Raw genomic sequence first — 21,400 nt, forward strand, 5'->3', positions numbered from 1 at the left:
GCCCCTACTCCTCTCAGTTCAGATGCAAAAAAAAAAAAAACGTGTCCCCAGTTTGCACTAGCTCCGGAGCCAGAGGCTGTACCTTCCATTGAAGATAAGCAACTAGAGTAGCCGCCTCCTCCCCAGAGCTGGGCTGCCATCACCATCACCACGCCACCCCGTTCCCCAGGCACCCTCGAATCCCCTCCGTGGCCGGGAGATCGGCCGAGCCTCGGGGTCCGGCGGCGGGACAATGGCCCCGTTGGCGCATTTGAGACAAACGCGCCTTGTTGGGCCCGCGGCGGGGGCGCGACGCTGCGCCCCGGCGCGCTGAATGCGGCTTCTGTGCGCCCGGGGCGGGCGCGGAGGGCCGGGGAGGGGGCTGAGGCCCGGGGCACCCATTGGCCGCGGCGCCGGGGTGGGGGGGCGCGGGGGCAGGGCCAGGCTGGCGGCCGCACCTGGCCGGAGCGGGTGCGGCGGCGGCGGCGGCGGGGGCGGGAGCATGGTCCAGGCCCGGCCGAGCGGGGGGACCCGGCGGGTACGCCCCGCCGCCTTAGTAAGCGCCCGGGCGGCGCGGCCCGTGGCCGAACCTGCACACCAAGCCCGAGAAGGACCGGGACAAGGTATGTCCTGGGGGCCCGGCACCCACCACCAGCTTGTGCCCTGCCTCACTCTACCCCCTGGGGTCCCGGCCGCGCTGCTTCACGCCCCGGAACTGGGGCTGAGCTCGCCAGACTCTGGACCCGAGCGGTACTCTACCACTCCAGGGTCCGTGCGCCCATCCCGGCTGACAGAGGGTGGGAAGACTGGAGCCTGATGGGGAGCAGGTTGGTGTTCACCCGGCCCTCCTTGTTTCTTCCCCAGGCTCCTGTTTCCAGGGTTTACCCAGTTCCTGACTTGGGGTGGGTGGGGCGGGAGCTGGGCTGGAGCTGGGTGTTCATTAATCATTAATCTTGGACAGGGTGCCAGAGGGAGGAGAGGCGGGGATGTTCCCTCTTCCCACCAGCCCTCCCCAGAAGAGGGGCGGTCAGAGCAGGGGCTGGGCGTCAGGATAAAGGCTGGATCCCCCCTGCCTGTGGAAGGCCTTGCCCTCTGCCACTTGGCGGGCAAGGCCACCCAGGAAAGACTTGAGGGAGCGGGGCTATCTCTGGGGTCCGAGAAGGGTCCCCTAGCTAAGCCAGCAACTCCCGTGTTTCCTGGACCAGTGCTCAGAAAGGGGTCCAGCTTGGTCTGCCCACCTTGGTACCAAGCCAGTGCTTTGGCAGCAGCACAGAGAAAGGCTGTGGTCCCTTCCCAGCGGGGACCCCCCTCCCACCTGCACAGAGCAGGAGAGGTGGTGGGCACACAGCTGGCTGCAGTAACCCGGAGCAGCGGGAGGGAACGCGAGAGGACGGCAGGCCCGACACCTGATCACCTGGGTTGCCCAGGTGACAGGCACCATGGAAATCCCCAGGAGGACGGTCCAGATGGGTGGATCCAACCTCTCCCTTCACGAAGAGGGTGACTGACCTAAGGCCCAGAGAGGGCAAGGCCGTGGGCAGGCCTGCACTGAAGCAGGCGCTGCGCAGCTGCACCGTACCTTACCCCTCGGAGGAGCCATAATTACTAATCCTGTGATCCCAGCGGGGACACTGAACTTCAGAGAGATTTGGGGACTTTCCCAGGGTCACAGTTCAGATGTGGCTAAACGGACTCCAAATTCAGAGACGCGCCTGAGCCCCGGTTTCAGGACCCCAGACTTGCTCAAGATCTCTCTCTTCTCTGCTCCTTTTGTGGGGTCCTAGCCTCTTCGAGTTACCATGGCTGCCCCCAGCCCCCAGCTCAGGACCCTCCCCCGCGTGTGCCCCTAGCTCCCAGCTCTGCCTGACACTCGGGGGGTGGGCAGGCTGCTGCCCTGGGAGCAGAAACAACAGAGCCCTGTTCCCAGCTGCCCCCTCGGGCCGCTTCCTCCCTGCTTCTCACTCAGGCAGAGCCCTGCCTGAAGGAAGCGCCCTGCGGACAAAGAAGCGTGCAGGCCTCTGGTGCATCGCTGGTCTGATGGGCGGGGGTCCAATCCAGCAAAGGGAGGAGTGTGTCCCTCCCTCTGGGCTCTAAGGGACTTGATCGTGTCACCCCGGTGAAAGTGGCAGTGATTAACCTGGGAGAAGGATACACAGATGCTGGGATTCCAGGCACGGCAGCAGGCTTGTGAAGGGTTTTTTGCGCCCCTTGGACTGAGCAAGGAATATGGACCATCCCCATTTAGGAGCCATACCCCACTCCAGACAGGGGAGGGCACGAGGGAGCAGAGTGCCCACAGGGGTCAGCGGGCAGGGGTCGGGGAATCGCCTGGTGAGGAGTGATGGTTCAGAGGAAATGGGGGTCCAGAAGAAACCTCTCTCCTGCCCGCTAGCCCCAGGGCAGCGATGAGGTGTGGCTTGGGGACCCCCAGTAATATCGATCCCAGTAATGCCCAGACTTGCCATGGGACTCCAGGCAAGTCATTCCCTCTCTGTGCCTTGGTTTTCTCAGATGTGGAGTCTGGGACATGGGGACCTTGGCTCTGGAGCATGGGAGGTATGTGGGTGCTGGAGTGGGGAGGTGGTCTCAGGAGACTGCAATGGCGGGTGCTGCCTCTCCTGCCTGGTGGGTCTAGAAGGGTCAGGATAACAATCCGAGGTGTGTGCAAAGGGCTCTGCATGCCCCATCCCGTTTGATCCTCACGGAAGGTCGTGGTATCCCTATTTGGTAGAAAACCTAGGTTCAGAGAGGGGAGGTCACCTGCCCAAGGTGGCCCAGCTCGGGAGTGCTGGAGCCAGATTTCTAGCCAAACCTCTCCAGGATTAGCAAGGCGGGCGGGCAGATCCAGGGCATTGTACCTAGCAACTGCTCAGCTCCTTTTGAAAAACCTTTATATTTTACATATTATTATGCAAATAAGTGCATGACATACCTTTTTAAAGAAACGTTTCAGTCACGCTAGAAGGTACAGATGATGGTACTGCCAATGCCCACACACTCACCTCCGGGGATCTCAGGAGTTCTGAAGCTGATACAGAAGCGACTGACTGCTGGGTTAACTCATGTTGTTAACCTAACTCTTCAGTTAGGGCTGTTTTGGGGCGACTCAAATCTTTCATCAGGAGGGCTGGTGATCTTGTCTGTCAACGTAAGAAGACCTGTGGGCGGAGCCCACCATTGCAAAGCTAGCAGGTGACACCAAAGGTTATCTGTTGCGGTTGCAGGTGTGTTTGCCATTAGGCGTCATGGAAACAGGTGACTGACTGCAAGATCAGAAAATCTTCTGAGTCATCAAGTTACACTGACCTCTTCTTAGTCAGCTGCCAGACCCCCGACCTAGCTGCAGCCATCCCCCCAGCCAGGTGGGGGCGGTAGGAGCAAGCCGTCAGGGCTCCTTGACACTTTCGGAGGTGGTTCTGCAAGTTGAAATGTCTCTCTGCGATCCTCCCCTTCTCTACTCCAGCACCCCACTGCAGAGGGTCTCTGAGAGGAAGCTTCTAGATTCTCGCAAGTCAGTCCCCCAGCGCTCCTGGATGGAGAGCCAACCTTTCCATCTGCCCTTTCAACTGTGTGGCTCACACTTTTCAGCTTCTTCTCTGTCCCAGACCCTTGCTGCTTCTTCCCTGCTTTTGGACACTGAGGTTCAGAGAGGGTGGCTTGCCTACACAGGTCACACAGCTACGTGGGGCATGGTTCAGACTAGCCATGGTTCCCTCCTCCTCCAGCCAGATGGAAGTTTTTCAAAATGGAAATATCGTTATTTTTCATGTTTTTCCAGAGTAATACAGGCTCTTTGTAAAAAACAAAATTATCTGTGTGTGAATATTATGTGTGTGTGAAAGTGAAGTGAAGTCGCTCAGTCGTGTCCGACTCTTCGCGACCCCATGGACTGCAGCCCACCAGGCTCCTCCGTCCATGGGATTCTCCAGGCAAGAGCACTGGAGTGGGGTGCCATCGCCATATGTTACAGACGTCATTTTCATGAATACATATGGGATCATTGGATGCATGCCACATAATATATTCTGTAAAACAGTCCTTCACTTAGGTGGTGGCGAGCCTTGGCTGTGGCCGCAGCGCGTGGGCTCCTCTCTACTCGTGGCTCACAGGGTGTAGAGCACGGGGGCTCAGAGCCTGTGCACTCAGTTTCCCTGCTCCTGGGCTTCGTTCCCCGGCCAGGGATCAAACCTGCATCCCCCGTATTGTAAGGCAGATTCTCAACCGCTGGAAGTCCCCATCACATGGTATTTCCAACCATCCCCTCCTGTTGGACACTGAGGTTGTCTCTGTTTCGCTCCTTCGCTAAACACCACTGCAGTGGCCGTCTTTGTGCTCCATCTCAGATCTCGTTTGTCCTCTTTGAACAAATTCCCATACGTAGAAGTGCTGGGTCGGAGGCTGGGCACTTTTAGAACTATGGTATTTGCTGCCAAACACACACCCTGAGTGGGGCTTCCCTGGTGGCGCTCCTGGTAAAGAACCCGCCTGCCTGTGCAGGAGACGTAAGAGACCGGGGTTCGATCCCTGGGTCGGGAAGATCCCCCGGAGGAGAACATGGCAACCCATGCCAGTGTCCTTGCCTGGAGAATCCCATGGACAGAGCCGCCTGACGGGCCGCAGTCCATGGGGTCACAGAGTTGGACATGACTGGAGTGACTTGGCACATATACACTGTATGTGCGAGCACTGTAGGGAGAGTCTTTCTGCTCTCCTCTTAAAATCTCCTCCCGTGTCCCTATGAGATTCCCTTCCAGCCACAGGAGACAGCTAGCTCTAGGACACCCTCCCTCTGCCAGGTCCCTGTTCCTATATGTACCCGCTGAACAAACGGTGATGCCCATCGGTGAAGGAATGGGTTCAGAGATCAGTGGTTCTACAAAATGTTCTGTAGACAATGGCTTTGGAGGCCCTTTATCTCCTTGGGGACAGGGGGCTCTTCCCCTCCCTGTTCCCATCAGTGCAGAGGTCCTCTCCTTCCTCACATTTTCCCTGGTGACCCCATCTCCTCTTCCGGCCTCAGTTCCCACCTCTGTGCCCATGGGCCCCATACTCTCTCGCCCGAGATCTCTCTCTTGCACTCGAAGCAGAGGTTCCTCCTGCTCTTTGCACATTCTACAGGCACCCTGTACACCCCAGACTCAATGTATCCTAAACTGAAACTGACCTTGTCCCCCTAACCCCAATACCAAACCTGCCCCTCTCTTAGCCTCCCCTTCTCAGGGACTAGCTCTGCCCCCAGCCAGCCAGTCACCCCCAGCAGGAATTCTTCCCCCCCACCTCCTCCACACCCCATCACCCACCGAATGCTGTCCATGCCATGATCTACGGGGGGTGTCCAGTCCGTCCCGACTTCTTCCTGGTCCAGGTCCCTTCACACCTGCACAGCCCTGACCACCACCATCTAGATGTGCCTGCTTCTCCCACTCCTTCCCACCCCTACAGCTCATTCTTCATCCTGCAGCCTGACGGGAGCCCCGTCTCCTCGCTCCTCTGCTGAAGACCCTCCCAGGGCTCCTCTTGCCCACAGGACCCCAGCCAAACCCCTTAGTGTGCTTCCCGAGGCCCTGCGTGTCCTGCCTGCCCCTGTCCTGGCTGTGCTGCTAGTCTTCCTGCTCACGCACCCAGCCTCTGCCAGGCACATGTGCTGGACACTCCCAGCCAGGCTGGCCGCCTGTCAGCTTCTCAACTGCCCTGGGCCCTTGCACAGGCCTTTCTCTCTGCCCGGCTTGTTCTGCATTAGTTAATGCTAGCCGCTGAAACAGATAAGCCTCAAGTTGGTTTTCTTTGTGTTTCGGCTGCACCGACTGCTTGCAGGATTTCTGATCTTCTTGTGGCATGCAGGGGTCTTTGGTTGCTGCGTGTGAAGTCTTAGTCGCAGCCTGTGGGATCTAGTTCCCTGACCAGGAATCAAACCTGGGTCCCCAGCGTTGGGAGCGCAGAGTCTTAACCACTGGTCTGCCACGGGAGTCCCAAGTCCCAAGTTTTAAAAGGCTTATTAACACAATGGCAGTTGTGTTGTCTTTTTCCTGAATTTAATCAGATGTTTGATGATCAGAAACGCAGAGATCCGGGTTCCTCCCACCTCCTGGCCTTGCCCATCTCCAGACCCACTCACCTAGCAGGTGGGAAAGGAGATCACAGAGACTGGCCCACTTAACCTCACCAGCTGTCATTTTGCTCCTATTCCACTGGCCAGAATTTAGTCACATGAGAACACTGAGCTAAGGCAGTTTAGTCGCGTACCCAATGAGAAGGGGAGTTAACTGCCTTTGGAAATAGTAAAGCGCGCCGCAGCTTCTGCCAACAGAGTCCCCTACGCCAGTTCTCCCTGGCCAGCCCCACTCCCGCCCCTCCAGGCTGGATCTGGTGTGTTCTCTGCACCAGGAAGCTCTGCCTGTGTGTCTCCATCACAGCACCCGCAGCTGTCTGCCTGCTCCTCTCTCGCCCCCAGCCCTGAAAGCCTGGGCTCTGTGCACTGGGCGGCCTGCACCTCAGTGCTGGGCGTTGTACAGGTGCCCAGTCAGTACCTGCAGAATACCTGTACTGCTGGCCCAGTGGCAGAGAATCCACCTGCCAATGCAGGAGACATGGGTTCGATCCCTGGCCCGGAAGGATCCCACATGCCACGCAGCAGCTAAGCTCGTGGGCCACAGCTGTTGAGCTTGTGCTCTAGAGTCTGGGAACTGCAGCTACTGAGCCCACATGCTGCAACTGCTGAAGCCCGCATGCCCTGGAGCCTGTGCTCCGCCTCAGAGAGAAGCCTGTAGACCACAGCTAGAGAGCAGCCCCGGCTTGCTGCAGCTAGAGAAAGGCCCATGCAGCCACAGAGACCCAGCACGGCCGAAAGGAAGCAAACAAAACCATACAGAAAAGAAAACTTTCCGGTGGGGGCGGAGCCAACCAGAGGCGGTGTCACTGACACTTGGGGAAGAGACCCCTCTGGCAAGGCTGCAGGCACAGCTCTGTGATCAACACTGCACTCTGGAAGGCTTGGCTCCATGCAGCTCTTCTTTTTTAAATTTATTTTATTGAAGTATAGTTGATTTACAATGTTGTGTTAGTTCCTGGTGTACAGTAAGGTGATTCAGTTATACACACACACACACATATATATATTCTTTTCCCATTACATATATGTATTTTTTCCATTATGGTTTATTACAGGACACGGAATATAGTTCCCTGTGCCCTACAGCAGGACCTTGATGTTCATCCATTCTCCATATAATAGCTCACGGCTTCTAATCCCAAACATCTCACTTTAGAAAATGCTTTTACTCATGCCTTTTCTTCATACGTCCCCAAACTGCTTGCCAATTCAGTTCAGTCACTCAGTCATGTCTGACTCTTTGCGACCCCATGAATTGCAGCACGCCAGGCCTCCCTGTCCATCACCAACTCCCGGAGTTCACCCAAACTCATATCCATCGAGTCAGTGATGCCATCCAGCCATCTCATCCTCTGTCTTCCCCTTCTCCTCCTGCCCCCAACCCCTCCCAGCATCAGGGTCTTTTCCAATGAGTCAACCCTTTGCATGAGGTGGCCAAAATTTTGGAGTTTCAGCTTCAGCATCAGTCCTTCCAATGAACACCCAGGTCTGATCTCCTTTAGGATGGACTGGTTGGATCTCCTTGCAGTCCAAGGGACTCAAGAGTCGTCTCCAACACCACAGTTCAAAGCATCAATTCTTCAGTGCTCAGCTTTCTTCACAGTCCAACTCTCACATCCATACATGACCACTGGAAAAACCATAGCCTTGACTAGAGGGACCTTTGTTGGCAAAGTAATGTCTCTGCTTTTTAATATGCTATCTAGCATATCTGCTTATCTAGCATATCTAGTATATCTGCTTTTTAAGATGCTAGCTGCTTATCAAATATACTACCACTCAGAGTAGTGTTCTGCATTGTAGATTTTGATAAAAGCAATAAAAAGATCCAGAGTGCTTGAGATATCCATGACAGCCATGGAGTCATATTTCTTAATTACTACATCAAAATGCTATTGTTTTATTGACTTCCCCTTGTCTCAGATGTTAAACTCTCTTGACCTGTTATCATGTTTTAATTAAAAGAGGAATCTGCTTTGAATCAGCGCTCATTGGTTTTTCGATATCCTATACCATGGCTCAGTGGGTGAAGAATCCACCTGCAATGCAGCAGAAACAAAAGATGTGGGTTTGATCGTTAGGTCGGGAAGATCCGCTAGAGAAGGAAATGGCAACCCACTCCAGTATTCTTGCCTGAAAAGTCCCATGGACAGAAGAGCCTGGCAGGCTACAGTCTGAAGGGTCACAGAGTCGGACACGACTGCGTGACTAAACACGTGCACGCGTACCATTCACATTTTCAGTTCAGTTAAATTCAGTTCGGTTGCTCAGTCGTGTCCGACTCTTTGTGACCCCATGAACGGCAGCACGCCAGGCCTCCCTGTCCATCACCATCTCCCGGAGTTCACCCAAACTCATGTCCATAGAGTCAGTGATGCCATCTAGCCATCTCATCCTCTGTCTCCCCCTTCTCCTCCTGCCCCCAATCCCTCCCAGCATCAGGGTCTTTTCCAATGAGTCAACCCTTCGAATGAGGTGGCCAAAATATTGGAGTTTCAGCTTCAGCATCAGTCCTTCCAATGAACACCCAGGACTGATCTCCTTTAGGATGGACTGGTTGGATCTCCTTGCAGTCCAAGGGACTCAAGAGTCGTCTCCAACACCACAGTTCAAAGCATCAATTCTTCAGTGCTCAGCTTTCTTCACAGTCCAACTCTCACGTCCATACATGACCACTGGAAAAACCATAGCCTTGACTAGAGGGACCTTTGTTGGCAAAGTAATGTCTCTGCTTTTTAATATGCTATCTAGCATATCTGCTTATCTAGCATATCTAGTATATCTGCTTTTTAAGATGCTAGCTGCTTATCAAATATACTACCACTCAGAGTAGTGTTCTGCATTGTAGATTTTGATAAAAGCAATAAAAAGATCCAGAGTGCTTGAGATATCCATGACAGCCATGGAGTCATATTTCTTAATTACTACATCAAAATGCTATTGTTTTATTGACTTCCCCTTGTCTCAGATGTTAAACTCTCTTGACCTGTTACCGTGTTGTAATTAAAAGAGGAATTTGCTTTGAATCAGCGCTCATTGGTTTTTCAATATCCTATACCATGGCTCAGTGGGTGAAGAATCCGCCTGCAATGCAGCAGAAACAAAAGATGTGGGTTTGATCGTTCGGTTGGGAAGATCCGCTGGAGAAGGAAATGGCAACCCACTCCAGTATTCTTGCCTGAAAAGTCCCATGGACAGAAGAGCCTGGCAGGCTACAGTCTGAAGGGTCGCAGAGTCGGACACGACTGCGTGACTAAACACGTGCACGCGTACCATTCACATTTGACGAAGCCTTAACAAAACTGCTGGCATACGGGAAGCTGCTATGTCTCTACTGTGGTGAGTTTTAAGTTATGGGTCACTTATCATAACTGAAAAACTGGCTACTAGTAACTTGTTTTCATGTCCAGCCTCCAGACTAATTTTATGGGAGAGGAAAATGTACATTTCTGGAACCAAAACTGCATGCAAAATGAACTGGTGTTGACAAGAGGGTTAGAGTATTAGCATGCATTTGCATCTTTAGAATTTCGTCTTTGTTTTTCTGGATATAAATGAATATATAATAAAATAGTGGAAGTCTAGGTTATACTACACTGAAATTTCCCTCTGTCTTTCCCAATTTATTTTATGGTCTGTTCCTTTGAGTGTCACTGGATCAGAAGGTTCCTTAGGCATCTTCTATCATTCTTCAAATAATTTTCCTAACAAAACTCTTATTGGGTGATCGTTCGCCATTCTAAAATGAAGTTTTTGTATGGTAAGTGCTTGTGGACGTCGAACGCCAGCTAAAGGCCGGCCAATAAAGAACACTATGAAAATTAGTTGAATCAAATTATACAACGCATTGTATACATTGGCTACTAGAGCAGTGTTGTTGTCAAAGAGAAAATGAAGTAATCAAATTCCAAGTAGAAATATTAAGAGCAGAAGCAAAGATTTTCCCTTATGGTTGGCCTCAATCCACTATGACAAGAACAATATTTAGAAATACGAAAATTTCAGGTTAAAAAACAAGTTTACTTGGCTGCACCAGGTCTTAACTGTGGCATGTGGGGTCTTCGGTGACAGCATGAGGGATCTAGTTCCCTGACCAGGGGCTGAACTGGGACCTCTGCACCGGGAGTGTGACCTCTTTGCCGCTAGACCACCAGGGAAGTTCCCAGACTTGCAGTGCTTTAATTTTTCCGAAACTCTGTTACTGGTACATATGTGTGTAAATAAAATATTTACATGTCTCTTCTTACTAGATTCCCACTCCTCTCACACTTTCACTTCTTGCTCAAAAGCTCGCGCTCCATTCCCACCTGGACCAGGATCTTACCTCTCCCCTCTACCTCCCGGCTCTGGGCTTGTCACTTCCTCTCCTTGCGCCTCAGCTTTCTCGTCTACAGTACAGAAGGGGATAAAGAGGGCTCCCTGCAAAGGTTACGAGGGTGCATGATGCATGGCGAGTCCCGAGCACAGGATGAGACTCCGGTCCAGAGTCCACGCTCATCAACCTCCATGTCTGCTGTTTGATGCCAGCCCTGGACTGGGCTCAGCCCCCAGGGAGAGGAGGACCCTGGGCTTCCCCTGTGTTCCGTGGATGCTGGGCGGGGCTCTGGGGGAAAGAACGCTGAGCACACAGGGTCAGACGCCTGCTGCTCCTTCGGAGGCACTGGCAGCTGCTCGGTTTATGAAAGTGCTCGCTGTGGCATCACTGACTGTCACAGTAGTGATTATTATCAATTGATGGCGATACTTGGGTCCCTAGAGCCCCGTGCATGGGCCATGGTGGGGGCTCTGGGCATCAGTGTTGAAGGAAGGATTTGGTGGGGTATGGGTGGGGAGGCGTTTCTGGGCACCCTCTGTCCATGAGCAACGCTGAGCAAGGATGAGAGATTCCAGTGCCTGGGCTGAGCCTGAGGGCTCCTAGACCCACCTGTTCCTACAGAGACTGGGAAGGATCCGCATCTCTGATCAGCCCAGATCCCTGGAGGCTGATCCAGGGGTGTCCTGTGGCACCACCTCACCCAGGGTGGAGGCAGGAGAGGCAGCATTTCTGTACCTTTTTGATGAAGAACCTGGAGCTCAGAGGGGTGAAGTCTCATCAGACTCGTCCTCCTAGTCCTGCTCAGGTACTTTGCCTCCAGGGGACCGTCCTGGTTGAGGTCCTGGCACTCTGGGCTCTCCCAGCTTTTAGGCCAACCTTGGTCTCAGGTCGTGCCTTGGGCATCTTTAAGCCCTAGAGTTTGGTAAGTCCGTGTTTTGACTCTGGTTCTGTCTGCTCATGGCTAATTGTGTGACCTTGGACAGGTGAATTCACCTCTCTGAGCCTGGGTATCTTGACCTGGGGAGTGGCTAATGGTTGTACCTGACTCAGAGGGCAGCTTTGAGACTTAACATGAGATGTGATTGGAGAAGCAATTAGCTTCCCCGCTCACCTGCCTTCGTGTCCCTCCCGTGGCCTTTAAGCCAGTCCCAGGCTCTCTGCAGGGCTCTGCGGCTGCCTGTGTCCTTGGGCCAAGGACGCCGGGGACCTTGCTGAGCCCTTGGATGGAGGAGCTGCCCGGCTGCTGAGGTCTAGAGAGGGTGGGGGGGGACCACCCAGGGGGCAGAGGGCTAGGGCAGCACCCGCAGAGTATAGGACACCACCTGCTCTCCCCAGGGAGGGAACTCATGAATATTCACGGCTGAACAAGAGGGAGCCAGCCAGCACACTCCTGGGTGTCATTGGAGCGTTCCGTTTCCCAGTGACCGCAGAGGCAGCCTGGCTCAGGCTGACGTGGCTCAGGCAGGGAGAGGGAAGGGGCAGCCAGACCTGGCCCCAGGTGAGTGTGTCTTCCTCTGCCCTGCGCACGGCCCCTGGGGGAGCAGATGCCCTGGGACCGAAGCCTGTCTGGTGGTGACACCCTAGGCTGGAAGGCTCACCATCCTGGGCTTGGGGTCCCTGTGTGGACGCTGCGGAGGATGAGCCCCGTTTCCTCTTCTTTCCCTGGAGTCTGCTGGCCCAGCTGAACAGGAGGACTGCTGGGTCTGGCCGGGAGCCAGCCATCGGCACACATGGAGGGCGATCTGGCTGGGGTAACCCAGGAGGACAAGCATAGAGGGGGTGGGGTGGGGAGGGGGATGGCCCCCCTGAGTGCCTGGGACTGTCCCGCCATAGCGGAGAAGGGAGACTCAGGCTCTAGCCCTGTCTTTGCTGCTGCTGTGCTGTGCGACCTTGATGGGGGCTCTGCCCTCTCTGAGCCTCAGCCTTCTGGAGGCACCAGTTTCCAAGGTGGAGGCTGGGAGGCTTGGGGTGTGCTGCGATCGTCCTCAGTACCCCAAGGCCTTAGGCGTCCCTGATGGTTCAGTGGTAAAGAATCTGCCTGCCAGGAGACACGGGTTCGATCCCTGGGTGGTGAAATGCCCTGGAGGAGGAAATGGCAACCCACTCCAGTATTCTTGCCTGGAAAATGCCACGGACAGAGGAGCCTGGCAGGCTACATTCCATGGGGTCGCAAAGACCTGGACACGACTGAGCAACTAAGCCACCACCACCACCTCATGGCCTCAGACCTGGGACTGTCAGCTGCCTGCAAGCCTCGGCCTTCTGTGAGGTCCCACTGTACACACCCTTTCCTCTGGGGCTGGGGCTGGGCCTGCGGCACGCTGGGCAGCAACTGCCAGGGACATCCAGGAAGACTCACATTGCGAGCCAACAGCTCGAATCCCAGTTCTGCTCCGTGCTTTGTGACCCAGAGCTTCAGTTTCCCAGTATGCAAAATAGGGGTGACAGTGGGGTCTGCTTCTGAGGATAGCTGGGTGGAGTCAGTAAGATGCTCTGGAAAAGCCCCCGTCCCAGGGTCTGGCTCCTAGAGGGGCTCAGAAGTGACACCAGAGGGTGGCAAGGGCCCAGGGCCCAGCACCTGGCAGGGCAGGCCCGGCTGCTTTTGAGGAAGCCAGAGTGGGAAATGAAGGAATGAATGAGGGAAAGCCCCGGTGGGGGTCAGGGGGCGGGCCTGGGCGGGGCCAGGCAGAGCCTGATTGGTGGTCCTGGGAGGCTGGTCTGCCCCCTGCTGCCTGACCTCGCCCAGAGCCTCAGCAGCAGCCTCCCTGAGTTCTGGAAGGTGCCCTGGTGAGTGGGCTCCTGAGACAGGGGTGGGCCCTGGGGGGAGTGAGTCAGAGGGCAGCAATCCGAACCCCTCCACATTTTAAAGTCAGAAACCGAGGCCTAGGGCCCCACTCAGGGCTTGGGCTCAAGTCTGAGGTTCTGGCCCAGCCCAGGACTGCCCTGTGGGACCCCAAGGAACAGGAGGCCGGTTGAGGGGGCGCTTGAGGTGGGGGGCAGATTTGCGCTTGGTTGGCAAAGGGGACCCATCCCGAGGATGACAAGAACAGGACTTTGAGCAGGTTCCCACTCTCTTTGAGCGGTAACCATGTGCCAGCCACTTTGCCTGCTTCATCTTTGCGGGGTAGGGCGGGGACAGAGCTAGCGCTATCAGCCTCCCCATTTTACAGATGAGAAACTGAGGCGCCAAAGGGTTCCTGTGACTGAAACCTGGGCCTGGGGCTTCCGGGTCAGCACCTCCCTCTCCTGAGGTCTCTCTGTGACCAGACCATCGCAAGCTGACTTTCCCCACCTTGCAAGCTTTATCTATCCTTTAAATATAGTAAATACATGTTATTGCCTTTTTCTGATTAAGAAGTAATATATTCTCTTTAATAAAGAAATCCAACCCTAACAGAAATGCAAAATATAGGAGTATTTGCTCATATACCCCTTCCCTAGCTATGCAGATACCACTATTACAACCTAGAACACGCCCCTCCAGGGGTTTCTTTCTGGGTCTGCGTGTATTTACCATCACCTATATGGACTTGGCGGCATGCTGTCCCAGAACTTTCCTTTTTCATGTTAGTAGGTCACGGCGTGGTTTTGAGCCAGTCCATTCAGCTCTACCTTTTTTTTTTTTTTTTTCTGTTAAAGCGGGTGCAGATGCCTCCGTCTGGGAATGGGCCTTGGTTTGGGCAGTGAATTCCCTGCTGATGGACACTGACGTGGTTTCCTTTTTTTTCTGACCAAACTGCTGTGAACGCCCTTACTTGGGTGACTTTCCCCAAGTCTTTCTGAAGAAGAGTTAGAACTGGGAGGGTTTCTACAGTCTTCCTTCGAAAGGAAAACCCTCTGGAAACACTTTCCTTCCCTCCCGACCCTGTCCACCTTGCCCGCCTAAGAGTGGACAGAGATATGTCCTGTCACCAGGGAGGCCAGGCTCCCTCCGGTGAGTTTTTTCCTCTGCAAATTGCTTCTTCGTGTCCTTTCTTGTGAGAGCACTTTCTAGATGATCAGCGGGGGACTCAGGGACTGGTCAGGTAGGCCTGGAATGCCCCTTCTCTGGCAAAGGTTTGTGGGTGCCTCCGGTCACTCTCCCAGGGGTTCTCCTCCAGGCTGGCTGGCCGGCCTCTGGCCCCAGGGTCAGTGGTGACGTGCCGTGTGTGTGATTGCGGGCGGCATGGATGACCTCTCACAGCCTCCAGTGCCCGGGGCCCAGCGCAGCACGGAGTGGAAAGTTTGAGACCTTGGCTTTGCAGCTAAGGGGCCATGCAAAGATCCCCTGAGTCCCAGCTCTGTCCTGGACCCCCACAGCTCGGCCTGAACAGCCCCCATTTCAGCTCAGGCCTCAGCCCCCTGCTGACGGGGTCGCCACGGTCAGACCTAAAACCTAGCCCCCAAACGAAAAACCAGGAAAGTGAAAAGTGAAGTGAAGTCGCTCAGTCGTGTCCGACTCTTTGCAACCCCGTGGACTGTAGCCTACCAGGCTCCTTCGTCCATGGGATTTTCCAGGCAAGGGTACTGGAGTGGGTTGCCATTTCCTTCTCCAGGAGATCTTTCCAACCAGGGATGGAACCCGGGTCTCCTACATTTCAGGCAGACGCTTTACTGTCTTGAGCCACCAGGGACTGAAAAGTAAGACCAGGCTGCTGCTGAAAAGGCTGTGACCGAGGGAGAATTTCAGGGTGAATGGACTGCTCCAGCTCCTGGGCTGCCTGCTGCTCAGCCTGAGGTCACAGACTGGTCTCAAGGCGCACAGGTGCCCCCTGTAGACACAGTCCAGCGGTTCCCTGCTGAGAGCTGGAGCACTCATCCGGCCACCGGACATCTAGTTAAATCTGATATTCAGAGAAATACTGAATAATTGTTAGTATAAGTATATCCTAGGCATTATTTGGGACACACAGATAACTGAAAAAATTTGTTGTTCACCTGCCATTCAGATTTAAGCTGGTTGACCCAGCCTGCCAGCAGCTGGAGAAGAGGCAGAGACGTGGGCAGAGGCCTGTATGATCTGAGTCCTCTCCTTCCTCACCCTCAGCCTCAGTTTCTCCACCTGGTCCCCTACAGACCCCATGGGAACGGGAGCCAGTGCGGAGAGACAAGGAGCTCAGCCGCTCACTGGACGGCTGGGAAGGGTGGCAGGGGGGCCAGGCAGGCTGGCTGAGGCTTCAGAACGATGAGAGACTCAGGCCCCAGGGCCCTCTCTGTAGACACCCCTGGCCCGGGCCTGGGGGTACAGGGCACTAGAAAAGGGTCTTCTTTTCCTTGTTTTATTTAGACGATTTCATTATGAAGCCCAGAAAGGTCTACAAAAAAAAACAAACAAACAAAAACTGATAACACCCATACACCCACCACTAAGCTCACAAATGCAAACTGACCCAGGCAGCAGAGCCTTCCCCTGCTACTTGCCCCAGCCTTTCCTGGCGTTGGCTTTGTCCACCGTGTCCATCCGCAGCCCAGATGCTGTCCTTATCTGGACTGCTGAGGTGGGGGGGCTGCACAGAGCTGGCGAAGGCAGGTCCCAATGTTAAAAGCTGCCTCTCAAGCCAGCCAGGCCCGGGATGGTGGTGAGGGCTCCCTGGGGCGGCCTCCTAACATGTGGCCTGTTCTGCACCCCCCACCCACCCCCCGCAGGTGTCTGAGATGCCGCTGCCGCAGAAGAAGCGCTGGGAGTCCATGGCCAAGGGGCTGGTGCTGGGGGCACTCTTCACCAGCTTCCTGCTGCTGCTGTACTCCTATGCCGTCCCCCCACTGTACACTGGGCTGGCTTCCACGTGAGTGGCCCTGATGGGCAGCCGCGGGCTGGGGGTAGCAGAGGGTTGGCTCCCACTCTGATGACCAGGGCTACCCCCTGGGTGGCCACCCTGTGCCTGCATCATGCTATGTGGGGCAGAAGTCCCACTGAAGGCGGGGGAACTCACCGTGGAACCCTGAGCCTCGGTGTCCTCATCTGCGAAGTGGGTGTCACCATCTGCACGGTGGGCTCCAGTGGGGCCGGGAGGTGGGGATGCCCAGTCCAAGAGCACTCGGCTGGCACAGGCCTGGATTCAAACTGCGGTCTGCCCGCCTCCAAGCCTGGCTCGTAACCATGAGGTCATCCTGCCTCCTCATTGGGCTGATCACCTACCCAAGCCTGTGCCCTTCGTTGGAGGTATTAAGTCGAACTAGAGGAAATCCCCATTTTTGCATGCAGGGTTTCATGTGGTCCAGCCTAATACGAATTCATGATAAATGTACATCACAGTGGCCACGAATGAGACTTGTTCTTGTCCTCACAGCAACACCACAAAGAGGGTTACTGTCCCCATTTCACAGAAAAGGAAAGTAAGGCCAGATAGGCGAAACCACTGACCTGAGCCTTGCAGCCTGGAACACTGGCCCATCTGGTCCCCGGGCTCCCCGACCATGGCGAGTCCCCGGGGCACCGCCCCCACCCCCAGCCACCTGCTCTGTAGATCCGGGGTGGAGGGGCCTGCAGGCCGAATCCTGAGGCTCTGCCACCCCTCTATCCCCAGCAGGACCTCCGAGGGCGCGGCACCCTGCTCCCCCGCCCCGAGTGAGCCAGAGGCTCCCACCCCGGCCAACAGCTCGGCGGGAGGCTGCCAGCCGCGGCGGGACATCGTGTTCATGAAGACGCACAAGACGGCCAGCAGCACGCTGCTCAACATCCTGTTCCGCTTCGGCCAGAAGCACGGGCTCAAATTCGCCTTCCCCAACGGCCGCAACGACTTCGACTACCCCGCCTTCTTCGCGCGCAGCCTGGTGCAGGACTACCGGCCCGGGGCCTGCTTCAACATCATCTGCAACCACATGCGCTTCCACTACGACGAGGTGCGCGGCCTGGTGGCGCCCAATGCCACCTTCATCACCGTGCTCCGCGACCCCGCCCGCCTCTTCGAGTCCTCCTTCCACTACTTCGGCTCCGTGGTGCCCTTCACGTGGAAGCTCTCGGGCCGCGACAAGCTGGCCGAGTTCCTGCAGGACCCCGACCGCTACTACGACCCCCGCGGCTACAACGCCCACTACCTCCGCAACCTGCTCTTCTTCGACCTGGGCTACGACAGCGACCTGGACCCCGGCAGCCCGCAGGTGCAGGAGCACATCCTGGAGGTGGAGCGCCGCTTCCACCTGGTGCTGCTGCAGGAGTACTTCGACGAGTCGCTCGTGCTGCTCAAGGACCTGCTGTGCTGGGAGCTGGAGGACGTGCTGTACTTCAAGCTCAACGCCCGCCGCGCCTCGGCCGTGCCGCGCCTCTCGGGCGAGCTGTACCGGCGCGCCACGGCCTGGAACGTACTGGACGCGCGCCTCTACCGCCACTTCAACGCCAGCTTCTGGCGCAAGGTGGAGGCCTTCGGGCGCGAGCGCATGGCCCGCGAGGTGGCCGCCCTGCGGCGTGCCAACGAGCGCATGCGCCGCATCTGCATCGACGGCGGCCGCGCGGTGGACGCGGCGGCCATCCAGGACTCGGCCATGCAGCCCTGGCAGCCGCTGGGCGCCAAGTCCATCCTGGGCTACAACCTCAAGAAGAGCATCGGGCAGCAGCATGCGCAGCTGTGCCGGCGCATGCTCACGCCGGAGATCCAGTATCTGATGGACCTGGGCGTCAACCTGTGGATCACCAAGCTCTGGAAGTTCATCCGGGACTTCCTGCGGTGGTGACGCCGGGCCCCCCGCCGAGGAGGGCCCGGCGGGGGTCCCGCCGGCCACCCCCCTGCGGCCCCTCCTGGTGCCACCCCAGTCCCTGGGGTGAGGTGGGGCTGTTCGCAGGGGTGCGACCAGCCAAGGACTGGGCCCACCGCACACAGGGCCTAATTGAGATCAGTATTTGACTAATTAGAGTTGTTATTTTAAATTAAATCCCCCTACCCTTCCCCCCAAAAGAATGTTCTATTTTCTGGCTCCCCTTAAAGGGGAGACTTCAGAAGTAAAAGAATTTGATGTGTTTTTGTTAATCAGCCTCAGTGGTGCTGACTGGCGCGGCCCTGGTGTGTTTGCGTGTAGGGGGTGTGACTGGTGGGGATTGGGGGAGCCCAAGGCAGCACAGTGGGCACCTGTGGACAGAGCCCAGGGGTTCAGAGCCCAGGGGTTCAGAGCCCAGGGGTGGGACGGGGGTTGGTGTGTGTCTGTCACATGCTGAAGCCCTTTGTGGTTGAAGGACTCCCGGGAGGTCCCAAGACCTAGAAGATTGTGTGGGGGTGTGTGTGTGTGTGTGCATGGGAGTGACAGGGAGGTGGGGAGCACTTAGCAGGCCCTGGATCCAGGCTAAGGGTTCCTGGCACAATCTCATTAGTCCTCACGGTAACCCTTTGAGATAGGCGCAGTCCATCCCATATACGCGTATGAGACTCACATTCTGAGAACAGAAGGGAATTGCTTGAGATTTACGTTGCAGGATGAATCAGACCCTGTACTAAACCATCTCCCCAGGACCCCAAACCCTTTCCACAGCCAATGTCTGTTCGCCCTGTCCGTGCCAGCTCCCTCTCCCCCACTGACCTCTCCAGGCTGCCTCATCCTCTGCTTGGGCTCCAGAACTCCCTCAGTCCTGGATTTCCCCCTCCCATCCTAGGGTTCAGTTTAATTATCCAAAAAAAAAAGGTATTTATTAGCTGTTGGTTGTGCACCCCAGCCTTGAGCTGGTCCTGAGCAGACAGCAGTCAGCAAGATGGCCCAGGCCCTGCTGGAGCTCAAGTCCAGAGAGCAGCCATGCACGTCAAGTATGAGCAATCCGGGTGGGGATCTGTCAGCTCCAACCACCTGCCTCCCTCAGCCTCCCCAAGGGGACAAAGGCCTTTCCTTACGTCTCTAACCAGGAGACAGCCGCCAGATGTGGAAGGCAGAAATGGCAGCCAGGAGACTCTTGGAGACCTGTTTGTGCCAGGCTCCAAACCAAGTGCTTATATATCTTATCCGAATATTTACAGCATCCTAGCTTTAGAGACCAAAGTTCAGAGAGGTTAAGTGACCTACCCAAGGTCACTCAGCTACATAGTGCCAGGGTCAGAATTTGAAGCCAGATAAGTCAGCCCGATCAATCACTCAGCCTCCCTGGGCTTGAATCAGTCTTCCTGCTGGAGTGAGCTTCTGGTCCAAGCAGGGTAGGAAGGAATGAGGGAGACCAACTGTTTCAGTTTCCTGGGGTCTACCTGGTTTGAGCCCTGAAAGTTCCCACACTGCAGGAAACACCTCAGTCCTGGGCAACCAGGACTTCTGGTCAGCATGGGACTGGTTTGACCCCACCAACCACCTGGGGCTACTGCCTGCATCCTCATAGTGTTCCTTGTAGCAAGAGATTTGCACGCTCTCGGAGTCTTTATTTTATTCATAAGGAGAGATACAAGCGAAAATAAATAAAACTGACAATAGCTAGGTGTATTTGCAGGAAATGCTGTAACTGACTCCACACTTATTAGAGAATTTTCCCTCCTTTTATTAATCAGAGAGAGATGTGACTTAGTGCAATGTTATAACTTTCTGGCTCGTGGAACCCCGTAATTCTATTTCCCTGGAACCCTAAGGGCCTAGAAATGCCAATAATAATCTGATATATTATTTCATTATTTATTATTATGAATATTGGCACTTTTAGGCCCTTTAGGGGATCCAAGGAGAACAAATCTGGCCGTTAGTAGATGCTAATAACATAAAGTACTTTATCAGCATTTATCATCTGCCTGGTTTGTTTTGAAATCAGTATAGTTATTAACTCACATATTAACATAATTAACATTTTGATAATGAGGAATTGCCAGATACTGAGCAACCACCCTGTGCCCAGCACTGTGCCATGTGGGAACACGCTCAATACCCTTTGCTGCTCTGAGAAGGTGATGGAGACACAGAGAAGCAGAGCCGCCAGCCCAGGGTCACCCAGTCAGCCAACCATAGAGGCAGGACGCAAACCCAGGTCAGTCAGCTGCCAAGCTGGTGCTTGCAGCCCCTAGACCTTCAGCGCCATTCCAGTTGGCCACCTCAGCCTCAGGACTGAGGGCTCTTCCAGGGCTGAAAAAGTAGGAGGTCTCCAAGCGGCCCTGCAAGGGGGTCGCCTTCAGGAACCGGACTGCCCTTGCTATATCTGGACAGCAGAGGGCGCCATGGTACCAAGTTTAGTCTTGGCGGGTTCTCTGTTCCTGGCCAGTGTGGGGCGACCAGGCCTCTGTAGGCCGGACCTGTGAAAGCCAGGGAGGGATCAAGGCTGCCCCCAGGGGGAAATTCAGTGAGACTACTTGTTCTCTCTGTTACGGGTTGAACTGTATCCCCTGAAAAGACATACCTGAAGTCCTACCTCTCAGGTCCCTATGACTGGCATTTGGAAATAGGGTCTTTGTACATGTAATCAAGCAAAGACGAGGTCCTCGGTGTGGACCCTAATCCAATACAGCTGGTGTCCTGATGAGACATGGAAGTGTCATGTGAACACACATGGATGCCCAGGGACCGCGCCACGCGAAGACGGGCAGAGGTTGGCGTGTTGCAGCTACCAACCTAGGAACGCCAAGGGTGACGGCCACCTCCGGAAGCTGAGAGGCAATGAAGGATTCTCCCGGAGTTTCAGAGGGAACATGGCACCTCGATTTCAGACTTCTAGCCTCCAGATCTGTGAAAGAATAAACTCCTGTTGTTTGAAGCCGCCCAGTCTGTTGGGACTTTGTTAAGGCAGCCCCGAGACAGTAACACACTCCCCCGGGTCAGCACTCTGCCCCTCACCTGGGCCCCTCTTTCGTCCCTCCCTCAGGCTCGCCCCTAAGAGCCACCCTCCGCCTGTAGCCAGAGGCCGTCCTCTGCTCCAAGCCCCTCCCCCACCATGGTCCCTGCTTCCTGTTCACGAGAAACCAGGCGGCCACATGCCTCTGGGGCTTCGCACATGCTGTTCCTATGGTGTAAAGCCCCCTTCCCTTTGCAGGCTTCACACTGTTACGTGTTTTCAAAGCACGCTCTGCCTTCTCTCTCTGGGCACCCTTCTCTGACAACCCAGCCCCCAGGCAGGTTCGGGGCCTCCAGGCTGC

The 21,400-nt window shown here is 55.5% G+C and overlaps 1 protein-coding gene across 2 annotated transcripts; it reads left to right on the forward strand.

Moving 5' to 3' along the window:
* On the forward strand, positions 479-18,350 carry GAL3ST1 (galactose-3-O-sulfotransferase 1). 2 transcript variants are annotated; one of them, XM_018060978.1, is made up of 3 exons: positions 479-602; positions 16,029-16,168; positions 16,910-18,350. In XM_018060978.1, exons 2-3 carry the CDS (start codon positions 16,038-16,040, stop codon positions 18,051-18,053), a joined length of 1,275 nt encoding a protein of 424 aa, XP_017916467.1. In that variant the 5' UTR covers positions 479-602; positions 16,029-16,037; the 3' UTR covers positions 18,054-18,350. The 2 variants fall into 2 exon arrangements, with proteins under 2 accessions (XP_017916467.1, XP_017916468.1); XM_018060979.1 differs by having other exon boundaries at positions 16,913-18,350.

This window comes from Capra hircus, chromosome 17 (genome assembly GCF_001704415.2).
Source record: "Capra hircus breed San Clemente chromosome 17, ASM170441v1, whole genome shotgun sequence".
In the NCBI taxonomy this organism is placed as follows: Eukaryota; Metazoa; Chordata; class Mammalia; order Artiodactyla; family Bovidae; genus Capra; species Capra hircus.

Bases quoted from the DNA above. Each gene is read 5' to 3' on its own strand.
- GAL3ST1 (XM_018060978.1), top strand. From the start codon at position 16,038: ATGCCGCTGCCGCAGAAGAAGCGCTGGGAGTCCATGGCCAAGGGGCTG. The intron at 16,169-16,909 runs GTGAGTGGCCCT...CTCTATCCCCAG, and splicing joins TACACTGGGCTGGCTTCCAC to CAGGACCTCCGAGGGCGCGG.